Below are 24075 nucleotides of genomic sequence, written 5' to 3' on the forward strand. Positions count from 1 at the left end.
CTGGCATCTCCAGGTCGGGCCGAGCGGGAATCCTGCCTGAGAGCCTCGGGAAGCCACTGCCAGTCTATGTATAGACAGTACTAAGCTGGATGGACCAATGGTCTGACTCAGTGGAAGACAGCTTCCTATGTTCATATTTTCCCTTGGACTCATTTGCAAGGTGCCTGTCACTTTAAGAAAGTTGGAGCGAGTGCTGCTGAGAGCTGTGGCTGGCCAGGCTTTCCCTAAACATTCTGCTTGCCTTGCAGGGCACTCTGGTATCCTGGCTCTATGGTATCCCCGGTGAAGAGGGGGGAAGGGAGCCTCAAGCAGCGTCCCACAGCATCCCGTGGCTCCACACGAGCACTGGGAGGGGGTAGGCAACCTCCCCTGCTTGCTGGACCTGGTTTTAGAGGAGGGGCTGGGAACTGGGTGACCCTCTTTTGACAGAGCCCTGTTTGGGAGCATGCTGAGGTTCCACACGGTAGTGCTAACCCCGCCTTCGGACCTCAAGTCCTTCTGAGGTGTGAATTCTCATTCTATCATAGCAAATGAGATTTTTTTCAATTAGACAACTCTCATGACCCCACTTTCACTTTTTCACACTTACTATGAATATGAGGAAGTAATCAATTTAGCACACTTCACCTTATGAAGACAAACCTCAGAATTCACCAAAATTCACCCCTCTGCCCAATCACTCTGAAATTGGGGACGGGTGGTAGCCTCCACCCATTAGGCACTACAACCCCACCCCACTCTTTTTGCCCAGATCCCATGCTATGCCCCCGAACTGCCCCAAAGTCACTAAAACTTCAAAAAATCCCCCCAAATCAACCATGAACCGAATCACCCGAATTTTTCATGCCCGAAATTCGGGTGATTTGGCTCGGGCCCGAAAAATATCGGGGGACATCGGGGGTGATTCGTTCGGCCCCGAATCACCCGAAATTGCTTGTTTCGGGCACAGATCGTTCTGTGCTCGAAATTTTTTGCACATCCCTACCCGTTATCCATGGTTCTGTTATCTGCAGTTGTAGGGTGGAACAGACCCATGTGGATAATGCAGTTCACCTGTATTCCTGCCCATTCGCTAAAGTAATCTTTGGCAGCTCTTCTCTGGATGCCACCACTTACAGTGGTGCAGCTGGTGGCTACAAGGGAGAGAGCCTTTTCGGTAGTGGCCCCCGCCTGTGGAATGCCATCTAGAGAGACCCACTTGGTGACCTCTTTATATTATTATTATTATTAATATTATTATTATTATTATTATTATTATTATTATTATTATTATTATCATCATCATTACATTTATATCCCGCTTTTCCTCCAAGGAGCCCAGAGCAGTGTACTACATCCTTGAGTTTCTCTTTCACAACAACCCTGTGAAGTAGGTTAGGCTGAGAGAGAAGTGACTGGCCCAGAGTCACCTAGCTAGTATCATGGCTGAATGGGGATTTGAACTTGGGTCTCCCCAGTCCTAGTCCAGCACTCTAACCACTACACCACGCTGGCTAAAAATTAAATTATTATTACATTTATATCCCGCTCTTCCTCCAAGGAGCTCAGAGCGGTGCACTACATACTTGAGTTTCTCTTTCACAACAACCCTGTGAAGCAGGCTAGGCTGAGAGAGAATTGACTGGCCCAGAGTCACCCAGCTAGTATTGTGGCTGAATGGGGATTTGAACTTGGGTCTCCCTGGTCCTAGTCCAGCACTCTAACCACTATACCACGCTGGCTATGCATGAATATGCATTATGCATGAATATGCATAGCTGGCTATGCTATGAATATACATTTAGATGCCGGGCTTAAGCTTTCTTGGTTCCTGTTGGCTCTTTATGGTTTTATAGGCTTGAATGGTTTTTATTATTCTTGGGGGTTTTGAGGTGTTTTTCATTTGTAGTGTTGTTGATTTGATGTTAATGTTGTTTAATGTTTATTTTTCTTTTAATTGTAAACTGCTCCAAAGCCATTGCCAGTTGGGTGGTATATAAATCTAATGAATACATAAATGTGTTACATCAGTCCTAGTTGCATTCAGCAGGAAGGAAACCTCACTAAACACATGGGACCTAATCCTTAATGCATAGGACTGCACTGCATATTTGACAATTCTCACCCAGCTGCTTCTATATAGACTTACTTGCATTTAGGAAGCCCACTTTCATCAATATAGCATGTTCCTCCATACATACATCTACATGCTGGTGGCATTGTAGGAGCAGGTTCAATGGCTGCAAAGATGGAAAGTCACAGATAGGTTAATAATCCTAATTATATGCTATCTCTATCAATCTCTATTTATTCTTCAGCCAGAACATTTCAAGGCACTATTCTTTATTTATGAGTGTCTTTCATAAAGATTATATCTTGCTTTCCCTCTCCTTTATGTGAGGTTCAGAGTGGCGAACAATAACCAATTACATCTTTACAAAAACACATACAGCAGTACAATTTATAACAAACATAAAATGAAATGGAAGTGGGGGAAGTAAAACATGCTGGCTGACATCCAGTCTAAGGAAATGCTTGTGAAGCAAATGTACAGCAGTCAGTCTATCTCTTCATACTGAAGCCCACTGTTACTCTTGAAAATATATCTCCGAGGGCTGTATGACCCTCAGGGACATATTTTTGGGAGTTAAAAAAGGCTTCAGAAGGAATAGGCCAATTGTTGAGTGCAATACAACACAGCCTACACTGGATCGGGGCCCATGGCAAAAACCCAAGCAACTGATAGATAATATTTTTTGGGGGGAAACAACACTAATTACTTGTGAAAGTTGAACTGGGGAAGTCTTGTTTCCTAAATTCTGTAGTATTTAACAGCAGTGGGTACAATGACATGTGCAAGAAGCTCTTGGTGACTGCATTGTCACGGAAGCTCCTTGCAAGCCATGGGATGGTTTGGGCAGCGTTGCCCTGATAGCACATCAGAGCTTTATGGTGTGTTTCTGAAAAGAGGCAAATTTCTCCAGTAGAATATATACAAATAGGTGCTTGTCTATTCATACTTGGAAGACTCCATTTAAAACTGTCACATATAATTCCAATCATTTATTTTACTACTATGTTCTTTTCTTATGTAAATACAAACTTTAATCCAATTAAACCTCCTTTCATTGCATAAGCATGGGTTGATTCCATAAAGATTACATCAGTGCTAAGTAGAGGGAAATTCTGAGCAATTATTATTTCATAAGACATACGGGAAACACAATAATTAGATGTTATAAGTTTGCCAGAGGGATGCAAAAACAAAAACAAAAACAAAAACCCAACACCTTTTTAAATGTCATCTGACAGTATTTCATTAATGTAGGACATTTTTGTATATCTATCTATCTATTAGATATAGATAAAGATATATAGCTAACACACACACAAAATTTAATTCCCTACATTAATGAAATACTGTCAGATGCCACTAAAAAAGGTGTTGAGGTTTTGTTGTTGTTGTTGTTGTTTTGCATCCCTCTGGCAAACATACATACTTCTGGCACACACAAAGAGTTTCTTGCTTGTGTTCTTTTTGAAATTCTGAACTTTAAGAAAATTCCCCAAATAATGTACTTAAAATATGTAGCTTGAACAAACCAAGGGCAAGGCGGGGGAGAGAGAATTCTGCAGACACTAGCTTGAGAAATGATTCTCAGTCATCATCTCCTAAGCATTAGACAAATACTAATAGACGAATACTATGGGTCGTTCAGGTGTGATGGTCCTAGCACACATACAGGATGCCAGTGGGAAAATGGTCATTGAAAAAATGGCAATTGGTGATATACCCTTGATAGCAAAAATTAGAAGCCTAAATGTCACTATCAGCAAAAGGTTCACAGGAAAGTCTCCCCAAAAGAAAAAGTGAGACACCTGTACTTTCAACAATCATTTAGTTTTTCAAATATTAGTTTTAGTAATCAGAACACAATCATTAACTGGTCAGATTATGGTTTAGGATTCAGAATTTCCCAACCAAACTGAAGCTTTAATCAAAAGTAACTAATCCAAATACAAATCAATATCATCACAAGTAGCTGATTCAGTTTATAAGATTGCTGGTCCAAGACCAAAACAAACTCCTGCTTGCTACTTCGATCAATGCCTTTCATGAGAGCTGCTTGACCTATTGAGAGGCAATCCAGTAACGGTTCTCTAGAAATTAGCATCTGGTCACAAAAGCTCCCTTTAAAGTACTCTGGCTGAGGCTGACAGTATAAACACATTGATTGGGAAGTCATGCTACCGAAAACTGAATAGCTGTGCTTATCCTCCTCTGACATGGGAGAGAAGCGGTATCTAGATATGCAGCAGAATAAGATGCAAATAAGATAGTAAATTGCAGGTGAGGGATCACATTTTTAAAAAAAAAAATTGCAATTTTTATACCACCTTTCTACCTTGACCAAAGCACCCAGAGCAGTTTACAGTGTAAAAAACAAACATGTTCCTTACAATTCACAAAGAGGTTGTTTCAGGTCATTTGCAGGAGTGGAGGACAAGAGTTTCCTAGCCTGGGCACCTGCTTTCTTGCCTTCCTCTCAGGACACACAGAATGCTTGTCTATGGGAAAACCTCCATAACAAGTAGCACATCAGGAGACAACTGGGCTAAAATCCTTTCCCCTGGTGTTCAGGATGTTTTCTTTTTGCAGGGAGTTTCTTACATGGGGAAGCATTAAAAATATCACCCCCTGCAGTCTAAAGCAATACTGTCCATTCTGTCACTTTGTTCTGCTCAGGGGGAGACCAGATCTAACACATTCAAAGGAAAACACTTATAATCCGCGGATTCTCTAAGGGAATTATGGCCAGCAGTCTCCTTTACCTGCATCACACTCGGTTGAGCTGCCTTCCACAAAATGAGCCCCTTGTGGGCAAGCACAGGTGTATCCCCCAGGTCTCAGCAAGCAGAGGTGGCTGCAGACATCTTTGCAAGGATTGGACACTGTAAGGGTAACCAACAAAGCAAATGAATATCTTCTATGGGTACGAAGGTGGTGTTTTCTATCAGACAGAGAAAAGGCTTGGCAATATACTTGACTTCTGTAATGCACTCTACATGGGGCTGCCTTTGTACGTAGTCCGGAAACTTCAGCTAGTTCAGAATGCGGCAGCCAGGTTGGTCTCTGGGTCATCTCAGAGATACCATATTAGACCTTTACTGATGGAGCTACTAGGGATGTGCAAGGAACCGCGGCGGGGCGGTTCGGCACGGGGGGGTTGTAGCTTTAAGGGGGGGGTAGTACTTACCCCCCCCACTTTTCCCCCTCCGGCGCTGGCGCTTTCCCAAACGTTCTTGGGGCGGCAGAGTTCCTCCCTGCCGCCCCTGCCCCCGTCGTTGTCCTTGCTAGCTTAAAAGCAGGAAGAGCTGGTGGCGCGCATGCACCCTTTGCGGCGCACGCTTGTCTGTGCTGCTGGTGCGCGCAGCGTGACATGTGCGGCATGTGCACGCCAGCGGCGGAGACGAGAGCGCGTGCCGCGAAGGGTGCATGTGTGCCACCAGCTCTTCCTGCTTTTAAACTAGCAAGGACAACGACGGGGGCAGGGGCGGCAGGGAGGAACTCTGCCGCCCCAAGAACGTTTGGGAAAGCGCCAGTGCCAGAGGGGGAAGAGCGGCGGGGGGGGTAAGTACTACCACCACCCCTTAAAGACACACACTCTCCCCCCCGGGCCAAACCGAACCCCCGGAATTCCGGACCGGTTCGGAGGCCTTGACAATGGCCTCCAAACCAAACCATGCACACCACTAGGAGCTACACTGGCTGCCAATAGGTTACCGGACAAAATACAAAGTGCAAGTTATAACTTATAAAGCCCTAAACGGCTTAGGCCCTGGGTATTTAAGAGAGCGTCTTCTTCACTATAAGCCTCACTGCCCATTGAGGTCATCTGAGAAGGTCCGTCTCCAGTTACCGCCAACTCGTTTGGTGGCTACACAGAGACAGGCCTTCTCGGTCATTGCCCCAAGATTGTGGAATGTGCTCCATGCTGAGATATGATCCTCCCGATCTCTGGCAATTTTGGACCTCTGAAAAGTATACAGTGTAGTGTGCTTGATTGGCCAGCAAACTCGCCTGACCTGACCCTATAGAGAATCTATGGGGCATTGCCAAGAGAAGGATGAGAGACATGAGACCAAACAATGCAGAAGAGCTGAAAGCCGCTAATGAAGCATCCTGGTCTTCCATAACACCTCATCAGTGCCACAGGCTGATAGCATCCATGCCATGCCGCATTGAGGCAGTAATTGCTGCAAAAGGGGCCCAAACCAAGTACTGAATACATATGAATGCTTATACTTTTTAGAGGTCCGATATTGTTCTATTCTACAATCCTTGTCTTGGTTCCATGTAATATTCTAATTTTCTGGGATAGTGGATTTGGGGTTTTCATGAGCTGTACGCCATGATCATCACAATCATAACAAATTAAGGCTTGACTTATCTTGCTTTGCATGTAATGCGTCTGTCTCATATATCAGTTTCACCTTTTAATTTGCATTACTGAAATTAATGGACTTTTGCACGATATTCTAATTTTCCGAGTTTCACCTGTATAATGCTGACCATAGTTAGTCCTGAAACTGAAAGGGAGAAGAGAATGCCCATGCTAGAAGGGAGGAGGAAGAGGGAGGCAGAGGAGTATGTAGCATCTTAACCATGGTTAGGATATCAGCAAGCATCATGTCTGCATCAAAGCCCTGGGACACCAGCAGGCACCACACAGTAAATAACTCCGAACAACACATAAATAAGATAGTAAATAACTCTGAACAACACAAGGAGTGGTTTTTTTGTCCCCATGACATACCCCCTAGATAACTACATTTTAATCACACATTTCATTTCTTGTCCCCTAGGCAAAATTTCCATGCTCTGCTGAGCACCAAATGACAAGGACAGCTGTAGAACTGCCCATGACTATAATGGGCAATGCAGGCAGGAGATGAATTCATTACCGCCTTTGCTATCAGATAAATATGATGTCCAGATGACATATAGCAGTAATAAAGTTGAAACAATATGCTTCCTCTATGGCTCATAAATGGTCTTCTTGCACATTTTAAGAAATACGATGCCATTATACTTTTCAGGCTTTTGTCTAATGACTGAACTATGAGAAGCTGACCTGGATCTAGAGAGGGACATCTGTATGCAGAATGGGTCTCATTTCAGGACCAGAAATAGTCATGTGCACGGACCGGTTCGGAGGCCATTCTAAAGGCCTCCAGACCAGTCCGGACACGGGGTGGTTTTGGTTCGGGCAGATGGGGTGGGGTGTTCCAAATAAGTACGGGGGGGCTTTACTTACCCCTCCCAAGAACTGCACCGTATTTCTTTGAGCAAGCGGGCGGCATACTTCCCTGCCACCCGCTTCATTCCCCCTCTCGGCGCGGCGCGGCTCCCTCCTTTTGAATTTTGAATCGGGCGGCAGGGTATCTCCCAGTCCCTGCCTCCCTCTTCAATGCCACCGCTTGGCTGGCGGCCGCCCCCTTCGAGCCCCCAAAACCCCTGCTGCCCCTTCCCTTCCCATTGCAAGGGGTCGGCAGGAAAACTTCCCTGCTGTCCCCGTCCCCTTCGCCGGCTGGGCTGCAAATGGCTTCCTAGAAGCCACTTGCAGCCCAGCCGGCGAAGGGGACGGCAGGGAGTTCTCCCGCCGCCCGTTCTCTAAAGTTTCTTTCTTCTTTGGTAAGAAACTTTAGAGAACGGGCGGCGGGAGAACTCCCTGCCGTCCCCTTCGCCGGCTGGGCTGCAAGTGGCTTCTAGGAAGCCTTTTGCGCACGCGCGCAAAAGGCTTCCTAGAAGCCATTTGCAGCCCAGCCGGCAAAGGGGACGGCAGGGGAGTTCTCCTGCTGACTCCTTGCAATGGGAAGGGAAGGGGCGGCAGGGGTCTTGGGGGCTCGAAGGGGGCGGCCGCCAGCCGAGCGGGGGCATTGAAGAGGGCGGCAGGGACTGGGAGATACCCTGCCGCCTGATTCAGAATTCAAAAGGAGGGAGCCGCGCCGCGCCGCGCCGCGCCGAGAGGGGGAATGAAGCGGGTGGCAGGGAGGTATGCCGCCCGCTTGCTCAAAGAAATATGGTGCCATTCTTGGGAGGGGTAAGTAAAGCCCCCCCCGTCCTTATTTGGAACCCCCCACCCCAGTGCCGGACCGCAGCTCCGCGGTTCCGTGCACACCCCTAACCAGAAAGGAACCAGCAGAAGTGTCCTAACACTTGCAGAAGGGCCAACCTGGTTGTGTAGCGCTCATGCTATAACTCAGCCTATGTCCTGACACTACTGTGGTGCTACTTCTCTCCTGGCCCCCATGTGGCACAGCAGTGCTGTACAAGGGTCACTGCACCAGTTTGATGGGGCTGAGGCCAGTCTTTCCTCCTACTCACCTGTGCAGCATCTTGGGGGCTATTTTAATTCACTGGAGCTATAGGAACTGATACAAATATGCACTGGCCATTTCTGGTAGTGAGGGAAGGCATAGAGCTACAACACCTGGGGCTATTTAGTTTAGAAAAAAGACGACTGCAGGGAGACATGATAGAGGTCTATAAAATCATGCATGGTGTGGAGAAAGTGGATAGAGAGAAATCATGCATGGTGTGGAGAAAGTGGATAGAGAGAAATTCTTCTCCCTCTCACATAACACTAGAACCAGGGGTCATCCCATGAAATTGATTGCCAAGAAATTTAGGACCAGCAAATGGAAGTATTTTTTCACAGTGCATAATCAACTTGTTGAATTCTCTGCCACGAGATGTGGTGACAGCCAACAACCTGGATGGCTTTAAGAGGGGCTTGGATAACTTCATGGAGGAGAGGTCTATCAACGGCTACTAGTCGGAGGACCACCTCCAGCCTCAAAGGCAGGATGCCTCTGAGTGCCAGTTGCAGGGGAGTATCAGCAGGAGAGGGCATGCCCTCAACTCCTGTCTGTGGCTTCCAGCGGCATCTCGTGGGCCACTCTGTGAAACAGGATGCTGGACTAGATGGGCCTTGGGCCCGATCCAGCAGAGCTGTTCTTATGTTCTTAGAGATTCCCTGGGGTAGAAAGAGTGACCAACTATGCCACCTCCCACTGGCATAGGATCACAGTACAGCTAAAAGACGCATTGCGCAACTGTGGCTTGACCAGAGCACCAGGCTTTCTAAGGCCTCCCCATTCGTTGGACTGGTTCACACATGCACGTTCATCATGGTATTACTCAGTCCTTGAAGTCTTGCTGCTGAATGTGTGAACTGATTCCACGGGAAGGCACAGTACAGTGTCCGAGACATGAGAGATATGTACATGCTATCTGTGCCCTTTTATGTCGCTCATTTGTCTATGTGAGCCATCACTAGGCCATGTCGTCATCATGTGATGAACATTATTTCACTTGTATCGAACAATGCATTTCTTTGTAAAAGCATGATTCCTTAGAGGTGTTGGGAGAAGATTTTAGGTGTAGGATGAATTCTCTGTGCACGAGACATGCCTTCTCAGTCCAGAGTCACTGCACAAGGTTTGCTCCCATCCTTTGCAGCAAAGCTGGTGGAGAGTGGGGAGATTGCTAGTGGGGAGGAAAGGATCATCAAGTCTTCTGCCTTGCAACAGCAAGGTCTGAGATTGTATTGCCAAAAGCCATGTGAGACGCCCAAGATATGGTCCGGGGTCTTACAAGACAAGGAACAAAAGGCAGGAGCATGGCTTATAGCAGGAGCTGTCCTTTTGACCAATACTTTCCCCCCAATTCTTCTGCAAATGCTAGATATTCTTCTCCTTCATGTTTACAGAATGAAAGAGAGTAAATTATGTGCAAGGAACACAAGAAAAGCAAGGAAGACATAATTTATAGCTAAACATATGGTGTGTTAAATCTGCTTAACGATCTAAATGGATGACACCTGCCCACTCCTGTGCTGCACTTTCAGATACACTGATATCATACATGGAGAGATCTACTTGTTAACAAAGCTATTATTATTTTTTTAAGACATTAGGCCAGTTTAGATGATATTCTGTCCACTTGGCCCAACATACACAATAAGAACATGCACACACCTAGCCTTCCTCTGTCTTGACATACAGGAGTCCCTCTCCCTAATTGTATGTTTGTGCGGTTGGGTTCATCTGAATTGGTCCTCCACATATGCTAGAAATACTAGTTTAAACTAGTATTTCTAGTATGTGCAGAGGAGTCGTTCAGATGAACCAACTCCCCATGCAATCAGGGAGAGGTGCCCCATGTGTTGGAAGTGGGGAAGGAAATGCATGTTCATGAAGCATACATGGTGTTATGTGGTGGGCAGGCCAAAGTTTTATCCAAACTGGTCCTACAATACATTGTTTTGGATAACAGTGATTCATCAGAGACTGGCCATTACCTGACTGATTGCATCTGTGCTGGTGATAGATACGGACTTGAGTAAGCCAGGGGTTTATAGTCAGCATTTTGACCTTTTCACCCTTCCCAAATTTGTCTTCTTTCCAGACTTCCCCTCTTTCTTTCGATATCCAGTACAAGTGGCCTTCAAAGACATCAAGACTATACGGACTGCTTGCTTCTCGGTTAAAGAAAAATGTTAAACAAGTTAACAAGTCAATAGCTAGCACTGTTGGTGAGCTCATAATCAATCATCATACTGGCTGACATCCAGACTAATATTATTATTCCTTGTTTACACAGTCAGACAGGTGTTATTGACTGGTTTGTTTTATCCAGACATCGAGTCCTTCCCAAGGACCTGGGATGGCTGAATTTTATTGTCAGTTGTTCTAGATATCGTCGCAGAATATAGGCTGTTCCCAGTAAAGCTGCTTTTTGTAATTGGCTGATGGTGATTTCTGTGGCCCCTATGGTGTTGAGGTGCTCTTCAAGGTCTTTTGGAAATGTACCCAGGGTGCCAATGACCACTGGGATGATGATGATGATGACATTTATATCCAGCTCTTCCTCCAAGGAGCCCAGAGCGGTGTACTACATACTTGAGTTTCTCTTTCACAACAACCCTGTGAAGTAGGTTAGGCTGAGAGAGAAGTGACTGGCCCAGAGTCACCCAGCTAGTTTCATGGCATCGCATTGCATTGGTGCTATGGGGGAGGGGCAATGTTTACTGATTTTCCCTTCCCTTCTGAACTGACTGAAACTCCTGAAAATATGTCCCTGAGGGTTACACAGCCCCTCAGGGACACATTTTTGGAAGGCATCATGGGAGAACAACAAATATGGCACCTTCCTCTGTAGCACCAGTGCAGCTTTAGCAGCATTAGAACTTGTGTTTGTCTGGATATTAGCCACTCTTTCATTTCTATGCATTTGTAAAAACTAATACACCCCCTTAAAAACAAAATCCCAGAGCGGGGGGGGGGGCGGAATTCACACCCATACCTGCTCTGCTTCGAAAGAGACTTCAGCCTTTTCCCCTAAGACGAAAAGAGAATAGGAGAGCAGCAGCACTGCTCAGGTGTAATACAGATGCTGCACTGCTTGCAAATTCTCCTATTTATACACTGTCTGCTAATGCGAGACTTATCACTTCTTGAATTAATGACAAAGCTCTTTCATCTGCCACCATAGAACATCACCTGAACAAGCCCCAAGTCTCTTGGGAAGTACTTATAAAATAAATTAGTTCTGGTCCATGTTAATTTCCATACCTCCATGCAAAACAGGCTTCCTATCCGTTCCATCAAATTTCATAGATTCAATTACATTTTCCTTCAAATCACTCCAGTAGATTCGGTCATTGTTCAAATAATCAACAGAAATGCCGGTTGGCCAGCCAAGGTCCTCAAAGACCAGCGTTCGCCTCTGCTGCCCATCCATCCAGGCACTTTCAATTTTGGGGTGTCTTCCCCTGTCAGTCCAATACAATAGCCTAAGGAAAGTAAGACTAGGATTTAGAATGGTTTGGGCACAGCAAAGCAAAAGCACATAAAATCTATGAAGAAAAAAGGAAACCCTCCATCAAGTGAAAAGCAGTGTGATAAGCATTTGGCAGTTCCTTGCTGAACGGATTCCCTTGCTGGGATATTTTCCTTTCATCTGCTGTGCATATTACACGGTTTATTAGCACCTGATGAACACTATTGTTTGCACTTGATGTGCACTTTTTGGATCATTTCTATGATATCATGCCTTGTTTACATGTCTATCTCCTGCAATCCTGTAAACTGGATTAGGCTGAGGGATTGTGAGATGTCTAAGATGAAGGCCAGAGACCTTCAGATAGGCATTTGAACCTGGGTCTCCAGCATCCAGACCAATCTCTTCTCTGCTGCATCATAAAACATGTGATGTGTCTTAGAACCCTTCTCTCTTTTGCATTTTTATGAACAAATAATTGCAAGTCAAACACTACTATGCAAGATTTCATATGTACTCTAATGCTAAAACCCTCTTTAAAATAAATAATTGCATTTTAAACTATTCAATGCAATTCCATATTTCAAAAGTACTATAATGCTAAATAGATAGCCACCTAACGCCACAGCAGGGAAATGACTTGACTAGCAATCCAGAGGTTGCCAGTCAAAATCCCCGCTGGTATGTTTCCCAGACTATGGGAAACACCTATATCAGGCAGCAGCGATACAGGAAGATGCTGAAAGGCATCATCTCATACTGTGCAGGAGGAGGCAATGGTAAACCCCTCCTGTATTCTACCAGAGACAACCACAGGACTCTGTTCACCAGGAGTTGACACCGACTCAACGGCACATTTTACCTTAATAATGCTAAATGCTTTTAAATGACATTAAATTTACCTCCTATCTATACTACCAAAATGGTTTTTTAAAACCCAAGTTAATGCATCAGAGGAGATAGACACCGTAAGACCAGGCTGACAAAGTATTTTTTGTGTTTCTAAGCTATGTGGACTCTGCGAGTTCCTGGGCAATATAACCCAATTTCTGGGCAAAGTACAAAACCATTTATACACGTCAGCAAATGAATGATCTATTTTTGAAATGAGGTTTACTTAGTACTGTAGGGTCAGTTGAAACCCATTGTGTGTGTTTGCTTGTTGCTTACTTTTCATGGCCATTTTATGACCAACTGCTGATGAGAAAATGCTACAGCTCATTGTTTTCAGTTGGCCAAGTGTACTAACATAATTTTCATGCAATGTGATTGAATATAATATATATATACTGATGCACATTTTGCCATTTGTTGAATCTAAAATAGAAATTGAAATATGATTACTTTAAGAAATGATCTCCCCAGTCCTCTGAGCTGCTGCACTGTGGCAATGAATTACAGGATCTAGCATAAGAGTCCCAACACAAGATAAAGGGGGACAGTCTGCCTCACTATTCCTGCTGGTATTGCAACAGTCGCCAGCACTCTTGCCACAATGGGCCATTGTAGGTGCTCTTTCTGAAGCAAAGTCCATCCAGCACCACTGACATGAGTCTACATCACCCATTAAACTGACTTACAAGAACATCCAAGGGCAATCTATGACAGGGTCTCTCTTAATGTGCTTTTTATTCTAAGGCTGCTTTTATTATCTGTGATTGTTTTATATCAACTTAAAGACTCTGAAATACTGTTTTATTGTTTATTATATCGACTGTGAACTGCCATACTTCTATTTTAATATAGAAATATGGTATATAAACCGTAGGAATAAATAAAAGAAATCTGACCTCAGTTATATAAATGATTCCAAGTACTGTATAAGGGTAGATCGTTAGACGATATATAATACACCATGGCATTTCATTTGAGGTTGTTATTCAACATAATTCTTTCCATTTCCAAATGCTTACCCAAGTTTAGGGTTGACAGCAATTGCTGCTGGTTCGTCCAGAAGAGAGTAGATGAGCCACTTCCTGTACCTTCCATCAAGCTTTGCTACTTCTACTCGATTTGTCCCAGCATCAGTCCAGTAAAGATGCCTAGTTTAGATGCAATAAAGAATTTTTTAAAAATCTGCTTATGTGGTCAGGATCAGCTACTGAGTATAAGAAAGTCTCATTTCTTTAGCATTGAGTAGTCAAATGAAAAAGTTCGGACACAATACAAAATAAGTTGAAAGTGATACAACTAACAAAAGATCACGGTTGCCACATAGGAGGCCTACAGAATATAGGTCATTTCTACAAGGTTCTGCAGAGATCCATTTGGTACCCTGTCAAATAATTCCAATTAAATTATCAGGGTGAAACAAGAACTGAGAAGCCTTGCAGGCTGTGATGAGCCAGTTGTATGAGAATTCCATTATAACACAAAAGTAACTTTAAATGGAATCAGTAAAGGGAATTAACATTTCTGAGCCTGCCCCTTTTTCAATGAAGGTTGCCTTCCTTCATTACAGACCAGGGTTTGAATTTGCAGGGAAGTTCTTTAACTGAGCCAAGAGGCGCCTTTTTAAAGTGATGGTTTTCTTTACTGAGCAGGGGAGGAGCAACTAGCCTTTCAGTGGTTGTTGCCTGTGTCTATCTTACGTTTATTTTTAGATTGTGAGCCCTTTGGGGATAGGGATCCATCTTTATTTATTTATTTATATTTCCCTATGTGAACCGCTTTGAGAACTTTTGCTGAAAAGCAGTATATAAATATCCGTAGTAGTAACAGTAGTATTAATAAAGAGTTTTAAAGCAAATCTCTTCAAATTCAAACTCTGGTATGTACTGAAGGAAGTCCCTCTCTGCTGATTCAAGCCCTAGTATATGATGAAAGAAGTCCCTTTCTTCTCTTCCTTCTGTTTAACCAAACTGCAGTTAAAAAGGTGATTTTTCCATTCAGAAACAATGTGACAAGACTGTAGTCATGTGGTGGGAATGATTCCTACAAGATGACTGTCTACACCCATTCAGCACCCAATTTCCATCTTCCAAGTGGAACATCATTAGCTTGGAATACTTGGAGCCAATTCAAATGTCCAGCAGCTCACTCGGTATAGCCTGTGCCAACTCAGATATGCATATGGACTCCATATGCATATCTGAGTTGACACAGGCTGATATTATGGAGCAAAGCTTGTCTTGAAGTACCAAACCCATATCAAAGCACCTCAGCGTATGCAAAGCTAGAACTTCAGGAAGAAGGCATCAAAGCTCTTGGATGCACACCAGCACTGTTGTAGTAGGGCACACATTTTGAATGAGCTCCAGCATACTGAACTACAAAAGGCTGTTTAACATTCATCACATCTTTAGCATATTCAAGGAGCAAAAGGTCTTTCTGAACCATTTTTATCCAGCCTTTATGCTTACCTTCCAACCCAATCCACAGCCAAACCAACAGGACTGACCAGGTATTTCAGATTCAAGTCAACTTCCTTCACAGGATTATTTCTGCTGCTTTCAAAGGTGGGTATATAGGCACGTTTGATGGAACCAAAATCTGAACCATGCCCCAGAATGCTGTAATATACAACACCTGCAGAAAGTTTAAGAAATAATATTCATTGCACTATGAATTTGAAATATTCATTATTTACTTGGCTTAAGTACTAGGTCCCTAAGATCCTTATGTTATTCAAATATGAATCTGGCCTAAGCAATTTGTTTTTTATACCTGAGAACTTAATGCCATTCCCTTTCTTGTTGAAATAGTAAAATGAAAAACTCCCCCAGATTCTAACAATGAGTAATGTAGGCACTAGGCGAGCCTCCCTGAGGAGAGAATTCTGTAAGGGGGTGCAATAGTGAAAAAGACTCTTTCCCAAGCATGCATTCCTTCAAGTACCCAGGTCCAGAGCTATATAGGACTTTAAAGGTAAGCACCAGCACTCTGAAGAGTGCTCAGAAATTGCTGGAGAACCAGTGGAGCTCTTTGAGCATCAGCAAAATGTCTTCAAACAATTGGTTCCTTAATAGTCTAGCATCTGTGTTTTGGACTAACTGCAGTTTCTGAGCAGTTTTCAAGGGCAACCTCACCTTCAGTATGCTGCAGTAGCCTAACCTGGAGGCTACTCCAAGTTACATGGCTGACTGTGACCAAGTTATCTCTGTCCAGGCTCCCTCTGTCCAGCAGGGGTGGTAGCTGGCATACCAGCCACCGATGGTGAAAGGTGCTTCATACTACTGAGGCCATTTGGGCCTCCAATGACAATTCTGGATCAATGAGCACCCTAAGATTGTAAAACTGGTCTTTTAGAACTGACCCTGTCCAGCACCAGCTGAACACCACCACTCTGAGCAGAGAAGCCACCTACTTAAAGTATGGCAATGAAGCCAATGATATGATTATCTATGACGCTGTGTAGCAAAAGCTTGGGGACAGCAACCCAAAAGCCCTGCTTCCCTGTTCTTACAAACTCTGGTTGCATAAACAGGTTGCTCACCTGTAACTTTTGATCTGTAAGTGATCCGTTGACATGCATAAGCCTGGGTTTTGCATCTGCTCAGGACCTTGTGGGTGGAATATACATGCTCCTTGCGGTGCACGCACATCGCCCCTCACACTCACTGTGACCGTTTATTTGGCAGGTGGAGCACCATTCCTTTGGTTACTGGATGACCACCATCATCTGATGATCATCCCACATATCATCCACACATATGCTTCATGAGAGCACATATTAATGTCCTTCTATGTACTTATTGCTGCAGGGAGGATAGGCAGTTCTTATGAATGTCAATGGATCACTACAAGATCAAAATGTATAGGTGAGCAACTTGTTTATCTGTAGTGTGATCTGTTGTCACTCAAAGGCAAGACTACAGCACCTGGGGCTTTTTAGTTTAGAAAAAAGATGACTGCGGGGAGACATGATAGAGGTCTATAAAATCATGCATGGAGAAAGTGGAGAGAGAGAAAATCTTTTCCCTCTCACACAACACTAGAACCAGGGGTCACTCCATAAAGTTGATTGCCAGGAGGTCTAGGACCAACAAACGGAAGTACTTTTTCACACAACGCGTGATCCACTTGTGGAACTCTCTGCCACAGGATGTGGTGATAGCCAACAGCCTGTATGGCTTTAAAAGGGGTTTGGATGACTTCATGGAGGAGAGGTCTATCAATGGCTACCAGTCGGAGGGCTGTGGGCCACCTCCAGCCTCAAAGGCAGGATGCCTCTGAGTACCAGTTGCAGGAGAGTAACAGCAGGGCACGCCCTCAACTCCTGCCTGTGGCTTCCAGCGGCATCTGGTGGGCCACTGTGTGAAACAGGATGCTGGACTAGATGGGCCTTGGGCCTGATCCAGCAGGGCTGTTCTTATGTTCTTATAAGCCTGAGTGTTTAGTAAGCTTACCCAGGAGAAGGGAGCAGTAAGCTATTGCAAGACCCCTGCTAACTGGGCAAAGAGGCACCTTTTAAACATGGTGATTCTCTTTATTTAGCAGGGGGAGAATAACTGGCCCTATTCACCCCCAGCACAGTACCTCCAGTAACTGTTGCTGGTGTCTATCATATGGTTTGTTTGTTTGTTTTAGCTTGTGAGCCCTTTGGGGACAGGGATCCATCTTATTTATTATTTCTCTATGTATACCGCTTTGGAATCTTTTGTTGAAAAGCAGTATATAAATATTTGTTGTTGCTGCTGTTGTTGGTGTTCAAAACACCTCTCCCAAAGTTAGCCTCCACAGCAGAACAAAAAGCCAATTGCATAGTGTTTCACAAAAAGGTAACACTGATGACCATGTGGCAACTTTACAATTGTCTTCAGTTAGGATGCCTGAGAGATGTGCTGCAGATAGCAATAGCACTTACACTTACATACCGCTCCATAGCCGAAGCTCTCTAAGTGGTTTACAATGATTTTAGCATATTGCCCCCAACATTCTGGGTACTCATTTTACCGACCTCGGAAGGATGGAAGGCTGAGTCAACCTTGAGCCCCTGGTCAGGATCGAACTTGTAACCTTCTGGTTACAGGGCGGCAGTTTTACCACTGTGCCACCAGGGGCTCATTGATGTAACATATGCTCTTGTAGAGTGTGCTCTAATTGTACATGGTGGGTCCACCTTCTGAACTTGGTATGTGAATGATATTAGTTCCCCAACCAATGGGATGGGAGTTGCCTTGATATAGGCTTGCCCTTAGATCTACTTTTATAGGTTACAAAAAGTTGCTTACTCATAGCTGCAATATCCTCAAAACATAAGGGATGGGATGGGAGAACTGTGTTTTCTTATCTGGATTGCAAAAGATTCCTGAAGGGGCTAAATAATCTATATCCCCCAATTAGACAACTGATCAAACAATGGAGTATGTAGAAGTAAGAAAGCCCTTAGTACTATCTAAATAAAGCAGTAATGGCCTCCCGACATCCAATGCATGTAAAGATGTCTCTAAAGGTATAGTAGGGTTCCTGAAAAATGTGGGCAGCACTTTATCCTGATTCAGGTAAAAATCTGAGACCACCTTAGGATTGAACAAGGGGTCCATCCACATGAGCACTTTGTCAGCATAAGTAGAATTGCCTTATACTTTGTCTAGAATAAGGCGAATCAATTCTCAGAGTTGTTAACTCACTAACTCTCTTGGCTGTAGTTATGACCACTAGAAAAGTGGTCAAGGAAGAAGTTGCCATTGGTTCGAAATGTGCTCCGTCAGAGGAGCAAGAACCAATGAAATACTCTATTGTTCGATCAGTTGTCTAATTGGGGGACACACATTATTTAGCCCCTTCAGGAATCTTTTTTAATCCAGATGAGAAAAGGAAGTTCTGCCATTCCATCCCTTATGTTCTGAGGATCTTCAGAGAAACATTGGCCAATCCACTGCTCTTTAGGTTTGTCAAATATAAAAGTATTTGTCTAACTGGTGCATCTTCAGGACTAAACCAGTACACATGCATGTTTTAAATCTCTTCCACTTGTAAGCATAATTATGCCTGGTGGAGACTTTTCTCTCATTTAAGAGTATTCTATCCAGAAGATGACCTTTCAAGCTGTCAGCTTTAGAGTCTTTAGATTGGGATGTAGAATTTAACCCTCATCTTGGGACAGTAGATTTGGACACTGAGGGAGTTTTCGGGATGGGAATAACATCCTCCCCAATATCATCCTCCACACTGAGTACTTGGCTAAGGAAATGTCGAAGCCGAGGGGGTGCTTTCCAAATAAGCAAGCAAGGAAAGCAAGGAACAGGCAGCTGCATGATTAAAATCTTCCCCTGTAAGGACTCCCTCCTCCTCCACGTCAACATAAATAATAGACACCGAGGGGGAGAAGTGAACCTGTAACAGGGCTTGTGATGCCATCAACGTCAATGGATCCAGCAAAGGAGACAGACGTCTCAGTGCAGTCTCCATTGATATCGGAATTGGGTCCAAGGTTTGCTCCTTCGGTACCATGGAACCGACAGCAAAGGAGATTTTAGCATTGTTAACGCGGTTGACTCTCAACAACAAGGCCAATATTGATGTTGTGTAGCGCTTCAGTGTTGACGGTGGAGATGCCTGTGACACTGGCACTTGAACTTGATGGGGGATAGGGTTTAGAGCAAGGTTTTCGGTGTCAAATGTTCTGTTGACTCAATAGACATGCGCTTTTGCATTGGTGAGTCAGAATGTCGATCTTTGTCTGAAGACCTTTTCTTTTCTTTTTTAATGCTTCTTGTGATGACTCCTGGAGGTCGAGTCTTTTGACTTACAGTACTTCAACAAACCAGTCTATTTAAGTTAAAAAAACAAAAACCCTCTCTCCGTCTATAGGTACCAATTCAACAGAGGAGTCCTAGTCAACGAGCAAATGCTTTGATGGTCAGAAAGGAACTGAAGGAATGGTGCTCCAAATGCCAAAATGGTCATGCTGAGCATGAAGGGTGGTTTGCAAGCACCATGAGGAGCTTGGATATTCCATCCATGAGGTCCTGCACAGGCACAGAACCCAGGCTTATGAATGGCAATGGATGATGCTACAGATCATCCAATATATTCCTGCAGGATCATGGAACCTGCTTCCTTATAGCTTCTTGCCTCACTGCTCCGGTTGTGACCAGATGGGCAATCCATGTGGCAGCAGACAAGGATGTAGTCCCATTCTATACCAGAATAATACTCGCTAAGGACTCGAAGATGTTTGTGTGATAAGCAGCAAGTTCATTGGCCACTACCATATGACTTATCCATCTAGATGTTACTGGGCAGCATAGGAAGAAGCTGCAGAGAAGCTGCTTCCATATCACTGTAGCTTCTACACCAATGGAAATATCAGTCAGCTCTGTGAGGGCCTATTATAGAATCTGCCAGTTCAAAATAAAAGCTAATGAACAAAATAAAACAAGAACAAGCAAATAATTCCAATATTTGGACTCAATCTGCAAAGTGCTTTAGAATACTCCCCCCCCCCCACACACAACAACCCTTGTGAGGCCAGCCATTATTGTTCCTTTTATAAACAGGGAACTAAAGCAATGAGAGAGTAATATGTCCAAAACCACAGAGTGAATCCATGGCAGGGGTAGGAGGGACCAAGAAACAGATCTTCCAGATTGTTCAGCTCTCTGCCAAATGGACTTACGAAGTTGCCTTATATCGAATTAGGCCATTTCTCTATACTAGCTTAACCGGTGCAGAGCATCTGCATGCTAGTGCTTGATTGCTCCCCTCATCCCCTGCCACACCTCAGAGATCTCTCACCTCAGAGATCTCTCCTCCCTCACCTGAGCTGTACTCCTGCTCCTCCATCTGGGTGCTTCCACCCCCTTCACGGTCATTTATCCATCCCTTTACTCCATCTTCCTCACCCCTCTTGGTCATGGCTGCAGTGTTGCTGGCACCTATTGGCCAAGCTGCAGCCCCCTATCCCCAGAGACCTCCCCACCCTCACCCAAGCCTACTCCTGCTCCTCCCCAGAGGAGGAGGAGGAGGAGGACCAACAGCAGCAGCAGCAACTGCAATGGTTGACCAGGCCCTTCCTCGCTGCTGCCACTGCCATGGCCACTTGTTCCCCTCAGGCCACTGACAGGCCTGCACCTGTCCCTTGCATGCCTGCCTCCCTCTGCCAATGGCCTCAGTAGCTCCAAACAGCAGCAGTGGTTGACTGGGCCCTTCCTTGCTGCCAATTGGCACTGCCATGGCTGCTCATTCCCCTCAGGCTGCTAACAGGCTCAGACTCAGCTCTGTCCCTTTCCCTTCCTTCTTTCTCTCTTCCCCTCCCTTCTTTTTCTCTCTTACTCTCTCCTCTACTCGCTCTTCTACTCCTTTCTTTTTTCTTTCTTTCTTTCTCTCTCTCTCCATTCCTGAGTTAACAGATCTTGTTCATCTTGTTTCCTCATCTAATTCACACAATGGCAGCCTCCTTCTCCTGAAGGAGCTCTTTCCTCCCTCATGACTCCTCTCTTCGCAGACCCTTACCCACTATCCTTTTATATATAGAGATTCCTCTCCTCTTCAATCAAGAACATGTTCCGACCAGTAACAGTTGCATTCCAACTGACCTTAACCATCACAGGCTCCTCCTCCCTATCTGCATATGGAATCCCCACTGCCCAATCACCACAGTGCCACAGGCTCCTCCTCCCTATCTGCATATGGAATCTCCACTGCCCATCACTACGGTGCTTCTGTTTGCGAACTCTCATGAGAGCTGCCACACACGGGATTAGCCACGGATATGCCTTAAATAATTATATATAAAGAAAGATAGATAGCTCAGTATTGTCTACAACGATTGGCAGTTGCCTTTCCCACCCACATGGAGATACAGAGACTTTCTGCATGCAAAATAGATGCTCTCTCTATGTCCTCTCCCCAATTACACTACTATACCAGACAGCAGTGTGAGTGATAAAAATTGGTAAAAGTACTAGATGAGTAATGGGAAGATGGTTACTCATGAAGGGCTTATTTATGCATCCGGTATTGTTAATTAATATATTCCATTGTTGCTGGCTTGGTTTTTCCTACATAGCCAAGCCAAAACAGAAACTTACTTTTTAATAGTTAAAAGTTAACTGCTAAAATTTTGAATATACTCACTGAGGCCCATTCCCTCAGGGTCCCAATCATAGTCAAGTGCTTGAATGTGTTCCTCATTTTCAATATAGTCAGAGTATTGCTCAGAGGACATATTATACCTTCGTATTCGGACATTGTCAGGCAGGAGTAAGATTGGTGGGTCACCTAAAAAGAAAGCAATACGTTTTATATTGTAGTGCTTGGCAGTTCTTTCTTTCAGGGAATGCAGGAGAAGTGACTGATGTGTGAAACACAAAATATGATGTTACATGTTTCTGCTGGAGTTTGTTTAGGAGTGTCCCTGAAACATTTAAAGCACTTTGATCTGTAACACTAACAGACTGCTCCTGCAGATACTTACCACTCAGTTTCCAGCTATGGATTATAAATTCCTGCTATCCCCAGTTATATACCAGGTAGTAAATTACTATTGACTGGAGCAAGAATGGAGCCAGCTGAGTGGCGGCCTGCGTCCAGCCCCGCTTGGCGGCCCTCTCCAATATGGAAGGAATTGGGATAGAAAAAAACACCAATTCCTTCCATTTGGCGTGCATCCCGTTTTTTTGGCCCTCTCCAATATGCCTGTGCACAAGATGTCATGTGCACAGGGGCGTGGCTTGAGCTCCAGAGGAGCCCAGAGCGAATTCCCCCCTCCCATGCCTGGGTGCCGAGAGCCCTGGCGAACTCTTCGCCAATTATTTCAGGCAGCTCCAACTGCCCGATAGAACGTTTTCCCCTTCCTCTCCCTCTCTTTGACAAGGGGGCATGGCCTGGGCTGCCGAGAGCTCAAACAAGCTCTCCCCTCGTCATTTCAGGAAGCGTCAGCTGCCTGTTAGGACATTTTCCATTTTCTCTCCCTCTCTGGAGAGGGAGAGCTCGGGAAGGGAAAAATGTTCTATCGGGCAGTCAGAGCTGCCTGAAATAATTGGCAAAGAGTTCACCCAGGTGTGGGAGGGGGGAGTTTGCTCTGGGCTCCTATGGAGCCCGAGCCACAGGGCGGGGCTTGGTGGCCTTTTCCCATTGGTGGCCTGGGTTCTTTGAACCCTTTCGCCCAATGGTGGCTCCGCCCCTGGACTGGAGTGCCCAACCAGAGGCTCTCCAGCTGTTGTTGGACTACAACTCCCATCAACCCCATCTGGGATCATTATAGTCCTAGTCCAACAACAGCTAGAAAGCCTCACCTTGGCCACCCCTGCTAGACACCTTTGGATAAGAGCCGTCTTGGGTGAGGATCTAAAAACCTATCTTGCACACAGGTTTTCAAAACTTCCATCAGTTTCAAATATTCTCTGCTATGGGCACGGGCAACTAATATTCAAGATATATCAGCCCAAAGTCCATTTGGGCACATGGAATTAGTGGCATGGGATCTAGTTTGTGAAGATGTTATTTCATAGATTATCCATAATTAATTAAAGTATCTTTTCACACATAGCGCAATCTTGTTCACATTAACATTGTACCTCATACAAGCAAGAGTTCTGCTTCCTTTGCTTTCCCACCTACTCATAATTAACTACACAAGAGTGTCACTTGCACTTCTTAAGAATATCTGGGACATTCCTGAATGATAGAATTCAAGTGACTTATTCTAAAAGGCCTATACTCTACCTATTTATGTTCATCAGTCCATGAACCATAAATGACAATCTGTCAGCAAAATGTCTTTGATTTACATCCATATAATTTTCCTTTTGATAAATTACAACTACTAATTTTCTCCTGCTGACAACCCATTATAGCATGAACAGTCCTCTTGTTTTCTGGAACTTGCAAGGATATTAGGGAGGGAAGGAGGACATCTTAACAAAACGTCAGGTGTTTTTTCACCCAGGTTCAGTAACCAAGCAGTAGACAATGGCTTTATGGACATTTGCACCTGCATTTCTGTACAACTGAATATACATGCCAAGATCTAGATACCATTATAAAACACCAGAGCCAAGACAAGATGACTTGTTTCAGAATTAAGTTCATGGTGCATAGTTTGAATTCACCACTGACTTCTAAAGGCACTTGCTTACCACTGGCTGCACACTGTTTTCCCTGTTGATCCCCAACAGAGCGGAATCCTTCTGCACAGAAACATTCGTAATTTCCTTTGGAATTCTTACAGATCTGGGGGCAAGTTCCAAAGATTTCACATTCATTGATGTCTGAGGGAAAAGAGAAATAAACATGAGTTTCTTTTTTGGTTTTTTGGTGGTTGTTTTTTGGGTGGGGAGAAAAGAAGAATTGCCTTACGT

At 44.5% G+C, this 24075-nt stretch overlaps 1 protein-coding gene and 1 long non-coding RNA gene across 4 annotated transcripts in view; one reads left to right on the plus strand and one right to left on the minus strand.

Moving 5' to 3' along the window:
* LRP2 (LDL receptor related protein 2) overlaps positions 1-24075 on the minus strand; it is a 233622-nt gene that overhangs the window by 17760 nt on the left and 191787 nt on the right. The window contains exons 66-73 of the mRNA XM_053284455.1: positions 23854-23985; positions 21851-21994; positions 15190-15355; positions 13741-13869; positions 11620-11840; positions 10347-10523; positions 4813-4932; positions 2129-2219 (exon numbers count right to left, since the gene is read on the minus strand). Coding sequence (XP_053140430.1) covers positions 2129-2219; positions 4813-4932; positions 10347-10523; positions 11620-11840; positions 13741-13869; positions 15190-15355; positions 21851-21994; positions 23854-23985 — 1180 coding nt within the window. The remainder of the gene's footprint in view (positions 1-2128; positions 2220-4812; positions 4933-10346; positions 10524-11619; positions 11841-13740; positions 13870-15189; positions 15356-21850; positions 21995-23853; positions 23986-24075) is intronic.
* Positions 263-13879, plus strand: LOC128339930 (uncharacterized). 3 transcript variants are annotated; one of them, XR_008313341.1, is made up of 4 exons: positions 298-355; positions 4727-4973; positions 10454-10580; positions 13751-13879. It is a non-coding gene; the product is annotated as an uncharacterized LOC128339930 (long non-coding RNA). The 3 variants fall into 3 exon arrangements; XR_008313339.1 differs by lacking the exon at positions 298-355 and adding an exon at positions 364-503; XR_008313340.1 differs by lacking the exon at positions 4727-4973 and having other exon boundaries at positions 263-355.

The sequence above is a fragment of the Hemicordylus capensis genome, chromosome 1 (assembly GCF_027244095.1).
Source record: "Hemicordylus capensis ecotype Gifberg chromosome 1, rHemCap1.1.pri, whole genome shotgun sequence".
NCBI lineage: Eukaryota > Metazoa > Chordata > Lepidosauria > Squamata > Cordylidae > Hemicordylus > Hemicordylus capensis.